At 46.9% G+C, this 18,785-nt stretch overlaps 1 protein-coding gene and 1 long non-coding RNA gene across 3 annotated transcripts; one reads left to right on the top strand and one right to left on the bottom strand.

Moving 5' to 3' along the window:
- Positions 1-357: 357 nt before the first annotated feature.
- On the bottom strand, positions 358-4,103 carry LOC9266554 (uncharacterized). Of its 2 annotated transcripts, XM_026026417.2 has the most exons (4): positions 3,756-4,103; positions 2,461-3,660; positions 1,261-2,279; positions 358-1,167 (listed from the first exon to the last, which is right to left on the bottom strand). In XM_026026417.2, the coding sequence occupies exons 2-4, from the start codon at positions 3,620-3,622 to the stop codon at positions 787-789; spliced, it is 2,562 nt and encodes an 853-aa protein (XP_025882202.1). In that variant the 5' UTR covers positions 3,623-3,660; positions 3,756-4,103; the 3' UTR covers positions 358-786. The 2 variants fall into 2 exon arrangements, with proteins under 2 accessions (XP_025882202.1, XP_025882198.1); XM_026026413.2 differs by having other exon boundaries at positions 2,461-4,103.
- An 11,363-nt stretch (positions 4,104-15,466) lies between these two features.
- Positions 15,467-16,895, top strand: LOC136356092 (uncharacterized). Its single transcript, XR_010740776.1, has 2 exons — positions 15,467-16,412; positions 16,525-16,895. It is a non-coding gene; the product is annotated as an uncharacterized lncRNA (long non-coding RNA).
- The last annotated feature ends 1,890 nt before the right edge of the window (positions 16,896-18,785 follow it).

The following is an 18,785-nucleotide window of genomic DNA, read 5'->3' as shown; positions in this document are numbered from 1 at the left end:
TTCAGCGATCTATTTCTGAGTTTAGATTCTGATCATTCTGTGATGCTCATGAAGCGTGAACAGTTACAAACCGTCCACATTCTGAAGAGACAGAGACCTTTCTATATCAAAATGCCATTCAACTGTGGCCCAAAAGCACATGGCTGAATTCATTATTCTTGTTCTGGCGTAAGAACTTTTGGACCCTCAAAAATACCCTTTAGCCCATCTTGTTCATTGTAACAGAAACTGGCTGCCCTCTTGGAGTCTTAGTGTTCTCCATCATAAAGAAGCGAGATGGATTCTAATTACCCGAATTATAGAAAATTTCAACCATTTAAGTTGCCGGCAAGTTCCTCGAGGACATAAATGGTATAATTAGAAGAAATTATCATAGTTCTTGAGTTGTGAATGCCTCAGGACACCCTCATTTGATACTTAAAAATATATATGGTCAAAGGAAATTCGAGTCTGTTTTTTTCTAGTACTTTCATCCGTCCTAAAATACAGCTATCTTTATAGGACGGATTCGAGCTACATTCATATCAAGCTACATTCTATCCGTCCTAAAATAGCAATAGAGATAACTGTAAAAACTGTCGAGCTACATTCCTTAGGCTCGCGAGCTATTCGAGCTTAAGAGAAAAGCTCTATCTTAGCTCGAGTTGATAGGAAATATTGATCGTAGTTTATTATACCCCTATGCAATTCAAGTGTAAAGTCACAGTGTAACTCCCTTATAGTTTCAGATCGAACAAGGAAAGAAGTTAAGTGTAGGCGTCCCATGTCAGAAGAATTTCAGAATTTTCAGAAGGTGGTGTGGAGGATGCCATGGAAGGTGAGCGTGCCCTCGAGGTCTCCGATGATCCTCGCGATCCGCACCTCCAGCCCCCTCTGCACGTCCCGCAGCAGCGCGCCCACCACGTCCATGAACCTCCCCATGTCCACGCCGTCGTTGCCGCCGCCATTGCCGGCGGCGCGTTCCAGGCTCGGCGCGATCCTGGACTGCATCTCCAGCAGCTTCTGCCCCGTCGCCACCATGTACCGCTGCAGCTGGAACGTCTCCTCCAAGAACCGCGCCAGCGCCGCGCTCTGCTCCCGGTCGCCGCTCCCGTCCTCCTCGCTCTCCCGCCGCTGCCGCCGCCGCCGATGATGCCGCTCCCGCCCGCCGCCACGCTTGCTCTCCTCCTGCACGAGCACGAGATCAGAACGTCAATGGCGCTCGCCGCCGTCGCGAACACGATGTCCAAGAACTTGGATACAATTACAAACACGTAGTACCATTCTTGTGCAGAGGTCGTCGATCTTGTCCTCGAGGGACTGGTACCTCTTGACGTGCTTGCTCAGGAAGGACACCATCATCTGGTAGCTCCTCGGATACTGCTGCCTGCCGCCGCCGCCGCCGCCGGCGGCTGTGGCGGCGGCGGTGTTGGTTGACGGATTTGTTGCGGTGGTCACCGTGTCCTTGCCTCCGGCTGCTGCGGCGGCCAGATTCTCGAGGACGAGCAGCTGCTGCTTCAGCCTCTTGATCTTGTACGACACGGCGAGCGCTTGGATGTCCATCTTGGAAGCCGTGGTCCTCTGCTCCGGCGGCGCCGCGACCACGAGCGCGAGCGAGGAGGAGGAGGAGGAGGAGGGCAGTTCCTTCTCCTCGTCTTCTTCCTCCTCGATCTCGCATGTGTACGAGTTTCGCGCCGGCGCGATCGCCCGGTGGTCGTCGTGTTCGACCAGCTGAAGCTCGTCCGGCGACACCGCGGCGGACACGTCGTTCTGAACCGAGATCTCGACGTCGCGCGCCTCTGTTTCTTCCATGTCGAACACCTTGTTCGTGTCCCCACCCGGCGAAACCGGCTCGAGCGATTTGATCTCCGCGACCGCGAGACGAGCATCCGCAGCCTCAGCGCCCTCCGGCGAGCGCGGAGCGCGATGCTCGCAACCGCCGCCGCCGCCGTCGACGACGACGACGTCGAGGGCACGCCCCTGGTCGTCCGACGCGGCGAGCCGCTCCATGAGCGACCGGTTCTCGTCGTCCCTAGCGACGAGCAGCGCCTCCAGCGCGGCGCGGCGCTGCTCCTGCTCCGACAGCCGCGCCTCGAGCTCCTGGAGCCTGGACCGGAGCCGCGACGCCTCGGCGTCCATGCTCGCCGCGCGCCACCGGAACGCCTCCAGCTTCTCGTCCTTGAGCCGGAGCTGCTCCGTGAACGCCTCCACCTCCGCGCTGTGCCGGCGCCGGATCATGCTCGTGTACTTCTCCGTCTCCATCTTGAACCACTCCTGCAAATCCTGGTACTCCTCCACCACTGCAAAAAAATCATACAAACTCGTAAGAAAAACGTGTCGTGTTTCTCAAATTCTTGACGAAAAATCAAATTCGCGAACATGTTCGTGGTGTTCATTTATTACTGGAACGCAACGAAATCGAACTTTTGGAATTGAATTCTGACATGTTTGTGTACTTAATGCTGGAAAGAGCAAACGTACCAGGCTTGTCGTCGACGTGGCTGGGATAGCGGTCGACGCATTCGACGGTGGTGGGATCCTTCGTCGGCGGCGGCGGCGGCGCCGCCGTGTGCCGGCATTTCTTGGCGGCGTCGGCGTCCTCGACGCGGTCCACGAAGAGTATCTTGGTGTCGTGCGCGCACGGCGCCACGGCGGCGTCGGGGGATGTCAGCTTGTCGGAGCAGCCAGGGTGGTCCGCCGCGGCGGCGCACCTCGCCGACGACCTGGAACCGCGGCGATGGCGGGACTCCCACATCTTCCGCCACCGGTCGGCCTCCAGCTCCGCCTGCTTCCGCCTGGCCTTGCACATCTTCACCTCGCGCACCAGCATCTCCCTGTCCTCCATGTCGATCTTGGACTTGCGCAGCATCGCGGAGAGGATCTTGTCCTTGTGCTCCGCGTCGCGCCGCAGGCGCGCGCACTCCGCGGAGAGCTCCGCCGCCGTCGACGCGGCCTCGTCGCGGCGCTCGAGGGCCTCCCCGAGCTCCGCCTCCGCCGCGTCCCCGCGCCGCGCCGCGCGGGCAAGCTCCGCCTCCAGCTCCCGCCGCGCGGTCGCGAGCTCCGCGAGCGCCGCCCTGTGCTTCCGCAGCTCGGCGGCGTGCTCCTGGGCCTCCTTCCCGGCGCGCTCCGCCGCCTCCTCCGCCGCACGCAGCTTCCCCTCGGCCTCCTCCCGCCGCCCCGCTTCCTGCTCCGCGGCCTCCGCCGCGCGCTGCTCCTGCTCCTCGAGCTGCCTCGTCAGCTCCGCCACGGCCTCGCCGTGCGCCGCCTCCCGCGCCCGCGCCGCGGCGACGACGGCGTGCACCTGCCGCCGCAGCCCCTTCCGCTCCGCGAACCACCGCTGCTCGTGCGCCGCGAATATGCCGGCCACCTTCTCGTTGGCCCTAGCATCCTCCCCCCTCCTCCGCCGGAGCTCCTCCACCTCCCTCTCCAGCTCCCCGACCCTCTCCCGCAGCGCGAGCTCTCTCCGCCGCGACCACCGGCACCGCCGCGGCCCGGCGCCAAGATCACACCCACCACCACCACCACCCGAGCGACGATGCAGCACGGCGAGAGCGCAAGAAAGACCGAAGTACGCAACGGCGTGGTGGTGGTGGTGGTGCGCCGTCGTCGCCGGCATCGTCGCCGCGCACTCGGACATCGCCATGTCCGTCGACAGGCGGAGCACTGCTGGAGTGGTAGTAGCTGTGGACATGGACATGGACATCGATCGATCGCGGGTCACCACCAGAAAGCCAAGAAGTACAGTAGGAGTAGTAGGAGACAACTCTTGTTAATACCTACTACTATCTGACTGGCAAACTGTCTACCTCAGGAGAGGGAGAGGAGAGGAGGAGAGCGGCGGCAATGGCGGCTTTCAGGTGGAATCATTGGCCGGAGTGCACGGCGCATGGCGGCGGGCGAAGTGGGAGGAGAGGGGAGGCAGCTGCAGCTGTAGGGGAGTGTCAGTGTAGTACAGCACATGAGTGGAGTATAGAGAGAGAAAGGAGAAAAGAAATGGAAGGGAAAAGCTGTCGCTGGTACGGGGCAGTCAGGGCGGTCAACCGGTCAATGGACAGCAGACGTGGGTACAAATGGAAGGAGCAGATGTGGGCTTGCTTGTGAACCGGATAACAGCATGGGTATCACAACGGAACGGATGGATCCTCTGTGGTCTTTCGCTCCGTGCTGTCTTCTGGAGTACAGGGGTTGTTTGTTTTAGAGCAGAGTGCATAGACCGCCTGTAAACTTGTACGACTATATTATCTAGGTTCTTAAACTTAGAAAACATATTTTTTTTCTCTAAACTCGTTTAACGGTACATCACATATCCAAATCGTATTTGACCCGATCCACTCACCGACGTGGACTGCCAATGTAGAGGGGTGGAGACCACTGGGGTGTAAAATGGGTACAGGGGATATCAAACCTTATTATCATAGCTAAGTTTGGGCAAGTTATGGTATGTTTGCTATAAGTGTGACCGAGAAATATTTGAATCAAGGGAAGTATAGTGATTTGATTTTTCGGGTAAAATCGTACAAATTCGTAGTATCTCGTCAAAATTTTGCATAAAATACGACTTGTACTAATTTATGCTCTAGTAATATTCCCTTTTATATGTTCTGAGCTCGCAATGAACTCTAGCGAATGCGATTTATACAAGGTGGGGGGGACTTGGAGAGGGTATGCGAGAAAAGAATGGAGAAAGTTAAATAAGTATAGATGGTTATGCTGCTATATTGGAGATAGGTGATGAAGATGACGACATTGTTATGTTGGAGAAGGGCAATGAGATTAGTGTAGTAGCGTACAGTCATCGGATCGTGAGACAGGCGTAGGTAGGATGTGTGTACATCATAGGTGAATTTAAGAACTAACTTTGTCATGAGAAATTATTTATATTGTTAATCCAATTTATTACTAGCTTGTATTGCAAATCTATGCCTCTCTATCAGATGATATTATTTGTGTAGTGGAGGAGTTTGGATCCATTCGCTAGACTTCAGATTCTGATATCTATAAATATGACTATGAGTTAGCACAGGGTGCTATGGAGCACAAGTGCACAACATGAATGACTACCGAAATTTTGACAGTTTAATCCTTTTAGAAAAATTATTTAAAGAATAGACAGCGCTAAAAACTTGTTGTAAAAATAGACCAAAACCTCGGTGCCATGAGCCTTGGCAATGAACTCTCACCCTTAGCGCCGAGATTCATGACGTTGAGTTTTATACTTGTTAAAAAGTTTCAAAGCTACTTCTTCTCATAGCCTACTGTAGTAGAAAATGGACTCCTCTTCCAATCCAAAGATATTGTGTTTGATTCCCACTCTCTCCACCCTTTTTTTTTCGTCCGAACGCATCGCCCCACACAGCCTTCAGTGGGGTTCAAACCCGGTTCTCTAGCTTAGGTTTGCGTATGTTTACCAGTTACCACCACACTCTATTCCATACTAGATAACTCTATTACCATTTTAATTTATTTCGTTATAAGGTCCGTGCCATGGGCACCAAAAGTAGGTCACTATTTATTTATAAAAATAAGGTTTTCAAAAGATTAAGTTATCGGCAAGTAACCGAAGTAATACTACTCCCTCGTCCTATTTTAAGTGCAGTTTTAGATTTCTGTATTCAATGTTTGACTTTTCGTCTTATTTAAAAAAAATTATGTTAGTACTTAAAAAAATTGTGTAAATATAAAAAACGAAAAGTTGTGCTTAAAGTACTTGGGATAATAAAGTAAGTCAAAAAAAATAATAATAATTTCAAAATTTTTTGAATAAGACAAGTGGTCAAACAACGCAAGTAAAAACTCAAAATCCCTTATATTATGGGACGGAGGGAGTAGATAATAAAACATGAATAGTGTTTTATGCATGACTTATTTTTTAAAGTTTTCAAATAAATGAAAAATCAACTATTGAATTCATAAACCCAAAACTATAATTAAAATAGGACGGAGAGAATACTTTTTTTCTATAATACTTCAAATTGATGTCATTTCAAACCATACTTTTTTTTCATAGAGTTGCTAAATATGTGCATTCATTTATATTATTGCCAAACTTTGATAAATATATAAGAAACCCTGTTAAAATTTTGGCAATATTATTAAATTGCCAAATTTTAGCAATTCCAAAATTTAGTAAGGTTTATTTTGTCTATGGTCTGAACAGCCCTTCACGTCCCTTTGTTAGCAGTAGGGACTTGCTCGCAGTAGGAACTTGCGGGTCTCTTTTGCTCCTCTCTGTCACAGGCTCACATGTCAAAACCGGCTGTATCTACCACTGCCACTGCCATGGAAGGACCTCCTTTCTGCCTCCTGGTGCAGCCGTAGTTTCCTTTCCTGCTTTGCTGGTCTCCCAAAAGGGCACAACCCTTTTTGATCCTTTCTCCGGTAAAAAGTGGTAGAGGATGCGGTCTCCAGTCCATTCGCAACGGCAACGATATCAACGATATCCTCTCCATGACTGGTAGTGCTACCTTCTCAAGAGCACCGGTAGCATGTACCATCCACGTTCAGCTTGCTCCCAAAAATCATACTTCTGTATTGGCGATTTTCAGATATTTATCTCCTATGCAATTTCAGTAGTGTATATATACATATAAACTCTCCCTCTTATATTCTCTATTGAAAAATGTAGGACATATTTTGTTGTTTGTTTAGAATAAGGTTTTGACCAACAATTAGTAGAGTGGGACATAATTTTTCTGACACAAGATTTGGTGTTAGATTCATATCCAAAAGTACTTCACTTATGTAATACTTTTGTACTATCACATTAGTGATAATTAGTAAAGCAATGGTTGGCTTATCATAACGACACAAAATACGCTTATATATTTGTCAACAGAGGGAGTATATGAATATGCAACATGTAATATGATTATTATTGCTAGGGATCTTTTTTAGAAAATACTCCATCTGTCTCTAAATATTTGATGCTGTTGACTTTTTTAAACATGTTTGACCATTCGTATTATTCAAAAACTTTTATGAATATTATTAAAAAACTTGAGTAGTAATAGTACATTTAACAATGAATCAAATGATAGGAAAAGAATTAATAATTACTTAAATTTGTTGGATAAGATGAACGGTTAAACATGTTTAAAAAAGTCAACAGCGTTAAATATTTAGGGATGGAGGAAGTAGGAGTGAGGGAGGTATATCCTTTTATTTTTGGGTAAAAAGGGATTAGAATAGTTAGAAATGGGTACAACGAAAGAATGGTGTATACATGTTGGTTGTAGATGTTGGCCGGATTGATTGATTTCGATTATAATAATCTATATAACAAATGGATATGCAACTAATAATCAACTTGATAGAGTAACTAAACCAAATTGATCAATACGACCAGCCATTATCTACCATCATTGGAATAAATTAAAACCACCGTAGAATCTGGTAGTTTTAAGAGTGGTGTTCATCCGGTTTTGAAAGCCGAGGATGAAAAGAAAGTGGTTTTTTTTGGGTTCAGGACAAAAATTAGAGTTAGAAAGGATTATGATAAAAATGGATTTAAAAAATTGTTCAAGAGTTAAAAATAAACATTGCCCTTGATAAACACCTTTTTTTCAGTTTGTAAATGAATGGATTATATTATTTCTACTGTTAATTACGTTGGCAGTAGTAGAACTAAAGTACTTAGCTATATTTATGGCACTATATTTTCTAAAAAAATTCAATATTTCATTGAAAATGATATACATTTACACTACAATTATATTGTAACACTCAAAACTTATGCTGTAAATTTGAATAGTTAAGCTATATTCTTTTTCTAATACACTATATAAAAGAACTAGTATAAAAAAATCAACTGATTACCCATTTGAAAGAGGGGATATAAGAGATAGGAGTATATTTATATATAAAGAAGAGGTAGCAATCATATAAGAAAAAAAAGACTAGTATTAAGTAAAAAAAGACGATGCTATATGTTGAAGTTTGAGATCGCGACTACGGTATTTGGATGGTATGGCGATCGTTGGTACCAGGGTATATGCGAGATTGAGGTAAAAGAGATGGATACAGGGATTTTTATACAGGTTCGGGCCACTTATCTGATAGGTAATAGCCCTACATCCTATTTATATGGGATTGATATAGAAAACCACATAATACAATAATTGGGACAACCTATCTAGCTGTCGTCGACTTGGCGGTATGGATGACCAACTCATAGTCGACGACAGGGTAGTCTTCCTCCTCGAATCCGCACTCGGCGAGATAAAAAATCGGATGGAGTATGTCTAGGCTAATCTCTGATGTTAATATCTGGTGGCATGTCTTGGCTTGTATTGATCTATGTTGATCTTGTGGCCTCCCCCTCTCCTCCTAGGGGCTTGTATTTATATCCATAGATGCCATCTTGTTCAAGTAAAACTAGGGAAACCAATATGGATACAATCCGAGTAGTCATTGTCGTTTTCATATAGAACTTTATTTGTTCTTCCTTATCCGAAACTCCTTCTATATACGAGATATGATTACATACAAGACTTGGTATGTGGTGGACCTGGCCGAGTTTAGTCAACTACTATTAGATATGTGGTATCCATAACCATGACACTATATCTATCTATTAAATACTAAAAGTCCATTAAACTTCCTACAAACTCTCTCATGCTGCCATATGGTGCTCTAAAAACACTCTCAAGCTGTCACATGGCGCTATAATAAAATAGAAAAAAAAACTTAAAAATTCTGAAAAAAAAAGAAAAAAATCTAGCCCTCAATTTTCATTTAAGTTGGTGGACTCATTAGTTTATACCATTGGATTAGATCTATTATAAATAGTAATCTATCTCTCCTAATTTACCGAGTAATACTTTTCATAAAAAATTGACCAGAAAAGGCTGAGAAGGCATACGTACGTACAAATTAACAACCATGACCGAGAAAAGAAGAAACGATATACGGCAAAAAAAATACTGTATACGTACGTACTTCTGGAAATTAAAAAAATATATATCGCTTTCTTTAAACTTGGATTTTCACTTCCGCTGTATTTTTTTTATGACCTACTGTGAAAAAGTGCGTGTTTGCTCGAGTGCGAACGACGCAAAATGAGATCCCAACACATTGGACGTATCTGTCACATCTCTCTTGCATAAAATTAAACAATTAGCAATACGTTTTCATTGATTGAGGAGCACAAACAGGCCGGTACGTACCCTGATATGGGCCACGGCCATTAATTGTTTTTTTTTCCCTCTCTTACAGCACTCTCGAGTTCTTGAAGCAGCTGTAGTTCGTTGGAAAAAGGTGAGGGGCACATGCATACATCGATCGTCCCCAGCTGCATCAACTTTACAGCGTTGCCAGGACGAACAAGCTTTTAGTTTTAGAGCTCATCATCGGCTGCATTTGTCAGTTGTTGATTGCTCCAGCATTGCCAATATGTAGTTTAGTTTTGACGATTGATCAATCTTTTCTCCTGGAGCTCTAAAATTTATATATACAGGTCACTACTAGAAAACGTATTTTTTTCAGACGGACTAAACAGGTTTTCATAGGCGGAGAACTCGTCCACTTGCAAACGAACAACTGTGAAAATGGTTGATTTTCACAGACGGACAACTGGTCCGCCCGCGAAAATAGCTCCCAGCATTAAAAAAAATAGGCAGCCACCGCCCACCGCCGTTTCGGCCGGTAGCAGCAGCTGCCCATTCTCCTCCCATTCCCCAATCCAGATTCACCATCAAACTAAATCAAATACACAAAAGCATCACAGATCAAACCAAATCATTCACAACCAAATCAAACGCATCACAAATTTTCGCACGGACGTCGCCGTCGCACGGATGCACCCCACCGCCGTCCGCCCCGCGCCACTGGCCACCGGCCTCCCCCCGTCCCCTCCGGCCAGATCTGGGAGGGAGGGAGGGAGGGAAGCCGCCGCCTGCCGGTCCGCCCCGCGCACGACGCCACGCCCCACCGTCGGTCCGCCCTTCGCCGCCGGCCGCCGGCCTCCCCCCTCACTCCTCCACCCAGATCTGGGAGGGAGGGGGAGGGGAGCCGCCGCCAGTCCAACCTTCGCCACCAGCCGCCGGCCTCCCCCTCCCTCCTCTGGCCAGATCTGAGAGGAAGGAAGGGAGGGGAGCCGCCGCTGGCCGCCCCGCGCGCGATGCAAGTCCGCCCTTCGCGGCTGACCGCCAGCCTCCCCCCTCCCCCCTCCGGCCAGATCTAGGAGGGAGGGAGGGAGGGGACCCCCCACTGGACGCCCCGCGCCGCCCCGCTGCCGGTCCACGGGATCCGCCGCCGCCGGGAGCCGGGAGCTACCGCCGCCTCTGGCCGAGGAGAGGAGGAGAGGGGAGGGGAGGGGAGAGGAGAGGTGTGGAGGTGAGGGGGAAGGGGAGGGACGCGGGAGAGAGGGAGTGAGGGAGCGAGGAAGAAGGGACTTAGAAAAAATCGCTCCTAGGTTGGCTCTATTTATATTCCAAGTTTATTTTCACAGGCGGACCACTTAAGAGGTCCGCCTGCGAAAATAGATTTCCGCAGCTGGACATCCAGCTTTACCCCGGTTTGTATTTTTGTAGGCGGCTATTTGGCTCCGAGGGTTATGTCCGCTTGCGAAAATAAATACCCAACATCGGCAAAAATGCTTTTTCTAGTAGTGGGTGCTTCAATCTTTTCAAGGAGGCACCTATGCTACTAAGGCGGAGACAGTGATTTAGCAAGAGTAGTACTGAATTGAACCATGTAGCTAGGCTTAAGATGTTATTGATATTTCTACTTAAAATTTAGCGTTTTGCATTGCAACTTTTTCGGCCCATACAGGACTCAAGCCTATACTACTAGAAAAATATTTTTCATATTTTTTTGATTTTTTTCAAGCAAACTATAAAATCATCGTTTGTAAAAATAATTAAAGATACCATAAATATAATCCCGCATGCGTAAATTGTTTTTCCAGGTGGACCTTTTAAAGGTCCGTCTAGAAAAATAAAAGTATTTTTGTAGGCGGACCCCTTAAAAGATCCGCCTGGTATCTTAAGAGATCTGCTTGACTCCCAAATCCGGCTGGAGAGGAGAGGGGAGAGGGCGTTGGTGGCGGCAGCTATCGGCGGTGGCAGCGGTAGCATCTACCTCGACGCGGCTCCCCTCCCCTCCCTCCGTCCTAGATCAGGCCAAAGGGGGGAGGGGGAGGACGGCGGCGGCGGCGGCTCCCCTCCCTCCCTCCCTCCCAGATCCGGTCGAAGGGAGAGGGGGAGGACGGTGGCGGTGACGGCGATGGCTCCCTTTCCTCCTCCCAGATTCGGCCAGAGGGAGAGGGAGGGCGGCGACAGCGGCGGCTCCCCTCCCTCCTAGATCCATTTGAAGGGGAAGGGGAGAGGGCGACAGCAGCACCCCTGCAGCGGGCACAGGGCTCCCCTCACCTCCCCTCCCTCTCCCTCTCCCTCCCAAAACCGTAACCCTAGATCTGGCTGGAGGTGGGAGGGCTGAGGTGGCGGCGCGGCCGGAGGTGGGTAGGGCTGGCGCGGCCGTGCGGGTGGGGTGGTGGCGATTTTTTTTGTTCGCACAAAATATTTTCGCAAGCGGGTGGCTATACCGCCCGTGAAAATAATTTATTTTCATAAGCCTTTGCATACAGGCGGGCCTTCCCCTACCTGAGAAAACAATTTTTGGCTGCATGGGAAAACGATTTTCGTAGTAGTGTTATACTTTCGACGTTTAAAATGTGTTTCAAAATATTTTTTTTTCTAGAGTACTAGTTTCCCCCACCAACCAACCCACATTTAAACTTTTACCTAATATTATATCGAATCACTTTACACTTCTCAACGACCTCTCATTTTCCGAGTAACATCATAGTATTTGTTTTGATTTTTAATATCTTAAAATAATGTTAGAAGTGCTTATATTTTAGAACGAAATAAGCTACACCGAAAGACATGGATATGTAAGTGCTATATATCAGCAAAGATTTCATAGGTATTCAGCGCAATACACCAACCCAAATATTTAAGTTGAAGAGAGATGATAAAAAAATAATGTATTACTCTAGTGATAAAATGACAATGTATCAACCTACCAAAATAAAAGTAGGTATATCGACAGTAGTTTGTTGGCAATCTAGTACGTATGGGCATTTCGTGATATGAAATCCCTATATATATTTACGTGCTACTGGACGGCATCAAAAGTCGTATATTGATATGTTGATTTTTTTTTCCTAGCTAGGTTTGTGGGCACATATATTTATACCATTGGTCTAACTAAGCCCGACTCAAATACGATTTGATCGGCAGTGGACTTATCTCCAAATAAACGAAAATTACACACCTGCCTAATTACAGCAATTATTTCCAAAATTAAATCTAAAACAAGTCTAATCAGCCCGATTCACTTCCCAACTGAACCAATTCTTCTTACGGCGTCAATTCCTCTTGTTGGTCCGTTTTGACCAATGCTTATATCCAAATCTTACCGTTAACACATACTCCCTCCGTAGTAAAGGAAGTCGTTTAGGATAATGTTTAAGTTAAATCTTGGGAATATAAATTATGAATAACTCTCAAGTTGTTGAGTTTGAAAATGTAAAAATTATATGAATATATTGGTCTTGAAAAATATTTTCATAAATGTATGCATATATCACTTTTCAATAAATATCTTTACACAAACAAAGAAGTCAAAGTTGTGTTTTTAGAGACCGTGTCGCTATCCAAAACGATTTCCTTTACGAGTACGGAGGGAGTACGTCATGGTAGCCTGGTAGGAACATAGATTGGTATATCTGTACGTCACTTGTGTGATTTCTCTCCCCTCCTCCCACTACTGGAAAAACTGATCTTTGCTCGGTCGCCCCAAAACCACAGTAGTCCCAGTTAAAAAAAACCTTTAGTCCCGGTTTAAAACCCCATAGTCATTTTACGATCTTTAGTCCCGGTTGGTGTCACAAACCAGGACTAAAGATTACCACTTTAGTCCCGGTTGGTATTACTAACCGGGACTAAAGATCTCCTAGATCTTTACTCCCGGTTGGTATTACCAACCGGGACTAAAATCACGCGTAGTATATAATCTCTATTCCCTATCCTCTCCCTCACAACCGGCCTCTCCTCTCCTCAGATCCATCTCCCTCTCCTCCTCCCATCCCGGCCCTCTCCTCCCCCTCCTCCCTTCCCATCCGATGCCCAGCGAGCATCGCCTCCTCCCCCTCCTCCCTTCCCGCACGCGTTAGGTGGGGCCGCGCCCGGCGGGGCCGCACGCGGTAGGCGGCCGGCGGGGCCACGCCCGGCGAGTAGCGAGCGGCGGCAGGCGGCACTACCGGCATTCATTCTTTTTTTTTCTTTTTTTTTTACAATTTGTGATTCACTGAGATGTATAATTTTGTGATTTGTTGTATGGATCTGAGATATATAATATGTGATGTATTTGGTTTGTGTGTAATTTTTTTAAGATTTGTGATGTATTTGATTTTTTGTGTACAAGTAACTTAAGATTTGTGATGTGAATGTTTTGGGATGTTACTTTGATTTGGGGTTTGATTTGGGAATATGCATCCCACTCGATTTGGGAGAAAATACAGGGATTAAACTCTGGCTAAAAAATAATGAAAAAAAAAGAAAAGGAGACCTAATGGGACTGCCGCTACCCTCTCTTTAGTCCAACCGAGACTAAAGATAGGTATCTTTAGTAAATATCGATCTTTAGTCCCGGTTATTTCACTCGGGACTAAAGATAGCGATCTTTAGTCCCGGATTCGTAGTCCCGGTTGGATAACCGGGACTAAAGGGGAGTTACGAACCAGGAGTACAAAGGGTTTCTCCACCAGTGTCCCCCTCCCTCCCCTCCCCCCTCCTTAGCCTTGTCAAGCGATTCTTGCATCGCCCTCCACTTGGTGGCCGTTGCCCCTACGCTTACAAGGCCCGCTAGGCCATGTTGTCGCACCCAGGGTTTACATTACCGTCGGTAACCGTGCGGTTACCGCAGTTACCGGCCTTACCGTAGGGATACGGTAATAGAAAAACCGCGGTAACCTCCTTAAAGTCAAATAAATTTATATGGTTTCGTACGGTTTTTCACGGTTATCGTGGTTACCGCACAGTAACCGTGCTTACCGCCGGGTCACGGTAACCCCGGCCCCGGCGGTTTGGGAAACCCTCGCACCCCTCCATCTTTGGCTCCGGTGCCACCACATCACTATCATCTTTCGTCTTTGGGAGTTCTAGCCGCTTGGATGCACCGGCTCCTATCCATTTCAACAACATGTCCTACTGCCCAACACCAGCCCACTGCGGCCTTCCTATTCTCCTGCGGCCAAGGAGGCTCCATGGCCACTAGCCCACTGCCAGGCCACCACCATTCCGACCATCCTTCTAAGCTAGGAAACACCTTTCATCTTTCTACCCATAAATGATGGAGTAAGTCAAATAATTTATGCAAAGCCAAAATATAAATCACGGAGTAAATCATAATAAAGTTAGAAATTTGTGTAATTTTCCTCCCGAAATAGGTCGAGTGATGTATAGTTTTTTCAAAGAGCCATGTAACCGTCCATATTGGTTGTTTCCTAACCCATACACTGGGAGGCTAGGTGCATGCTTCCTGCTTGCCATATTGACCCGGCTGTTGGAATTAATGAATGGGTCTTAGCCCACTCGAAGATTAATTCTTTGGAAAATCACAAAAGCCCACCTCATGGGATGGCATGCATGTGGAGTTTAGTACCACCTTGCTTATTCTAGGAGAGGGGGACCTCCTTAAAAGGGAGGATGCCCTCCTAGCCACTTGAAGCATGTGTGGTGGAGAGAAGAGGGGAAACACACGCGCGCGCTCGCTCGCCTCGCCTCGCCTGGCCTGGCCTGGGCAGGGCAGGGCAGGCGGCGCGCGTGCACGACGTACGCGTCGAATGGTCCGAAAAATTGGCTCCTCACCCTTGCGCAGATGCAGCCTCTTTTTGCAGTTTTGTTTTGCTGCAAATTCGGATTCGTTTTTGTTTTGGAAACGTTCCGAAAAATCCGATGCGTGCAAACGGCGTGGAGTCCGGATAAGTTACGCGCGACTTATCCGGTTCGGTTACGCGCAGTAGAGATCGTGCGGGCGCCCTGATCAAGCGACCTTTCTCTATATAAACCGACCCGCCGTCTTCACGCAATATATGCGAAAATCAATCTAGGGTTTGCCTCCTACTCTGTACTGCGCCGTCGCTCGTAGACTACTCCATCCCGCTCGCCGGCGTGCACCAGCGATCGGGAGAGCAGGTCTCCGGAACCTCTGCCTTTGACGTCCTGCACCGGGAGAAGGCGGCAATAAGGTTTTTGGGAAGCGCTTCGCGCGACTGCTCCCTGTTCGTTCGCGACGGCTCGCCTTCCTCTTCGCTCGCGTGTTTCGTGCCTTCGTAGACACCTGCGAAAAGTTTCGACCAAGCAGCCGGTCTTTTCGTCACCTCGGTACGTGTTCAATATGTTGCGCATATTTGATCTGTTCATGTTATTCTGCGTAGTTTACATGTGTAGATCTAATGATGCGTTCATGCTAGTTTTCATCTGTAATGTCATGACTTATTTATGGAATAAATTAAATCATTATATGCCCATAATCTCAACAATCCAAAAACCTTATTATAGGCACTGTGATTTTACTATGGCTGGTTTTGCCGATGCACTGAGGCCGGATAAATTCACCGGTGTGCATTTTAAGAGATGGCAGATCAGGGTCACTCTGTGGCTGACAGCTATGAAATGCTTCTGGGTGAGTACTGGCAAACCTGAAGGAGTTCTTACTGCTGAACAGCAGAAGCAATTCGAGGAAGCCACTACTCTCTTTGTGGGATGCATTCTTAGCGTTCTTGGCGATCGTCTGGTCGAGGTGTATATGCATATGACCGACGCTAAGGAGTTGTGGGATGCACTGAATACTAAATTCGGTGCTACTGATGCTAGCAATGATCTGTATATCATGGAGCAGTTTCATGACTACAAAATGGCTGACAACCGTTCTGTAGTCGAACAGGCTCATGAGATACAAACCATGGCTAAGGAACTCGAACTCCTTAAGTGTGTCTTACCCGACAAATTTGTGGCCGGGTGCATTATTGCAAAACTACCTCCATCTTGGAGGAGTTTCGGTACTGCACTCAAACACAAGAGACAGGAATACTCCGTTGAGGGGTTGATTGCGTCTCTTGATGTTGAGGAGAAAGCTCGGGAAAAAGATGCCGCGTCTAAGGGCGATGGTGGGCAGTCCAGTGCCAATGTTGTGCACAAGGCCCAGAACAAGAGCAAGGGGAAATACAAAGCTCAGCAGACCACCAACTTCAAGAAGCAGAAGAAGAACAACAACAATCCTAATCAGGATGAGAGGACTTGCTTTGTGTGTGGCCAAGTTGGTCATCTGGCTAGGAAGTGTCCACAACGCAAGGGGATGAAGGCACCTGCAGGGCAGACTTCTAAGTCTGCTAATGTGACCATTGGCAACACTGGAGATGGAAGCGGGTATGGTAATTTACCTACTGTTTTTTCAGTTAATCAATCTACTAATTGGTGGGTTGATACTGGGGCCAATGTACATGTTTGTGCTGACATCTCATTGTTTTCTTCTTATCAGGTCGCACGGGGTTCCACCGTCCTAATGGGGAATGGGTCACATGCTTCTGTTCATGGTGTTGGCACGGTAGATCTGAAGTTTACTTCGGGAAAGATCGTGCAGCTGAAGAACGTGCAGCATGTCCCTTCTATCGACAGGAATCTTGTTAGTGGCTCCCGTCTGACTAGAGACGGATTTAAGTTGGTTTTTGAGTCTAATAAAGTAGTCGTGTCTAAACATGGATATTTTATTGGTAAAGGTTATGAGTGCGGAGGCCTGTTCCGCTTTTCCCTTTCTGATTTCTGCAATAAGTCTGTGAACCATATTTGTGGCAGTGTGGATGATGAGGCTAATGTTTGGCATTCACGTTTATGTCATATTAATTTTGGCTTGATGTCTCGGCTTTCCAGCATGTGTTTAATTCCTAAGTTTTCCATTGTCAAAGGTTCTAAGTGCCATAGTTGTGTGCAATCGAAGCAACCTCGCAAGCCTCACAAGGCTGCCGAGGAGAGAAACTTGGCACCACTAGAACTCCTACATTCAGATCTTTGTGAAATGAATGGGGTGTTGACGAAGGGTGGAAAACGATATTTCATGACATTGATTGATGATGCTACTAGATTTTGCTATGTGTACTTGTTGAAAACGAAAGACGAGGCTCTAGACTATTTTAAAATTTATAAGGCAGAGGTTGAAAATCAACTTGACAGAAAGATAAAAAGGCTTAGGTCTGATCGTGGTGGAGAGTTTTTCTCGAACGAGTTTGACTTATTCTGTGAGGAACATGGCATCATACATGAGAGGACGCCTCCCTATTCTCCCGAGTCTAATGGGATTGCTGAAAGGAAGAACCGCACACTGACTGACTTGGTGAATGCCATGTTGGACACCGCGGGACTGCCTAAGGCATGGTGGGGGGAGGCATTGTTGACCTCAAATCATGTGTTAAACAGAGTTCCTAACAGAAATAAGGACAAAACACCATATGAGATATGGATTGGTAGAAAACCATCACTTTCTTATTTGCGCACATGGGGGTGCTTGGCGAAAGTCAATGTACCAATAACGAAGAAGCGCAAACTTGGACCTAAGACTGTGGACTGTGTTTTTCTGGGATATGCTCATCATAGCATTGCCTATAGATTTTTAATAGTTAAATCCGAGGTACCGGACATGCATGTTGGTACAATTATGGAGTCTCGTGATGCTACCTTCTTTGAGAGCTTTTTCCCAATGAAGGATACACATAGTGGTTCGAACCAACCCTCTGAAATAATTCCCAGTTCAATCACACCACCAGAACAAACTGAACATACACATGAACTTGTCTCTGAGGAGGATGTCAGTGAAGCTCCTCGAAGGAGTAAGAGACAAAGGACGGCTAAGTCTTTTGGTGATGATTTCACTGTGTACCTCGTGGATGACACTCCTAAGTCAATTTCAGAAGCATATGCATCTCCTGATGCAGACTACTGGAAGGAGGCTGTCCGTAGTGAAATGGATTCCATTATCGCTAACGGGACTTGGGAGGTGACAGAGCGACCCTATGGGTGTAAACCTGTGGGGTGCAAGTGGGTGTTCAAGAAGAAGCTTAGGCCTGACGGTACTATTGAAAAGTACAAGGCTCGGCTTGTTGCTAAGGGCTATACTCAGAAAGAAGGCGAAGATTTCTTTGACACTTACTCACCTGTTGCTAGATTGACCACAATTCGTGTGCTACTTTCCCTAGCAGCCTCACATGGTCTTCTCGTTCATCAAATGGACGTTAAGACAGCTTTTCTTAATGGAGAGCTGGATGAGGAGATCTATATGGATCAACCTGATGGGTTTGTACTTGAAGGTCAAGAAGGCAAAGTGTGCAAATTGTTGAAGTCTTTGTATGGTCTGAAACAAGCTCCTAAGCAATGGCATGAGAAATTTGACAAAACATTGACGTCTGCAGGCTTTGCAGTCAATGAGGCAGATAAATGTGTGTACTATCGCCATGGTGGGGGTGAGGGAGTTATTTTGTGCTTGTATGTTGACGACATACTGATATTTGGGACAAACATTGAGGTGATAAATGAGGTTAAATCATTCTTGTCTCAAAATTTTGATATGAAAGATTTGGGAGTAGCTGATGTTATTTTAAACATTAAGCTAATTAGAGGTGAGAATGGGATTACACTCTTGCAGTCTCATTATGTGGAGAAGATCTTGAATCGCTTTGGCTACATTGATAGTAAGCCTTCTCCAACACCTTATGATCCTAGCTTGTCGCTTCGCAAGAACAAGAGAATTGC

The sequence above is a fragment of the Oryza sativa genome, chromosome 1 (assembly GCF_034140825.1).
Source record: "Oryza sativa Japonica Group chromosome 1, ASM3414082v1".
In the NCBI taxonomy this organism is placed as follows: domain Eukaryota; kingdom Viridiplantae; phylum Streptophyta; class Magnoliopsida; order Poales; family Poaceae; genus Oryza; species Oryza sativa.
This window is presented reverse-complemented; position numbering and strand designations above follow the sequence as displayed.

What these genes read in the sequence shown, in the direction of transcription:
- LOC9266554 (XM_026026413.2), bottom strand. Translation starts at nt 3,682, where the DNA reads ATGTCCATGTCCATGTCCACAGCTACTACCACTCCAGCAGTGCTCCGC. An exon ending in CCACGTCGACGACAAGCCTG is followed by an intron (nt 2,280 to 2,460) that starts GTACGTTTGCTC and finishes ATTTTTTTGCAG; the next exon opens with TGGTGGAGGAGTACCAGGAT. An exon ending in ACGACCTCTGCACAAGAATG is followed by an intron (nt 1,168 to 1,260) that starts GTACTACGTGTT and finishes GTGCTCGTGCAG; the next exon opens with GAGGAGAGCAAGCGTGGCGG.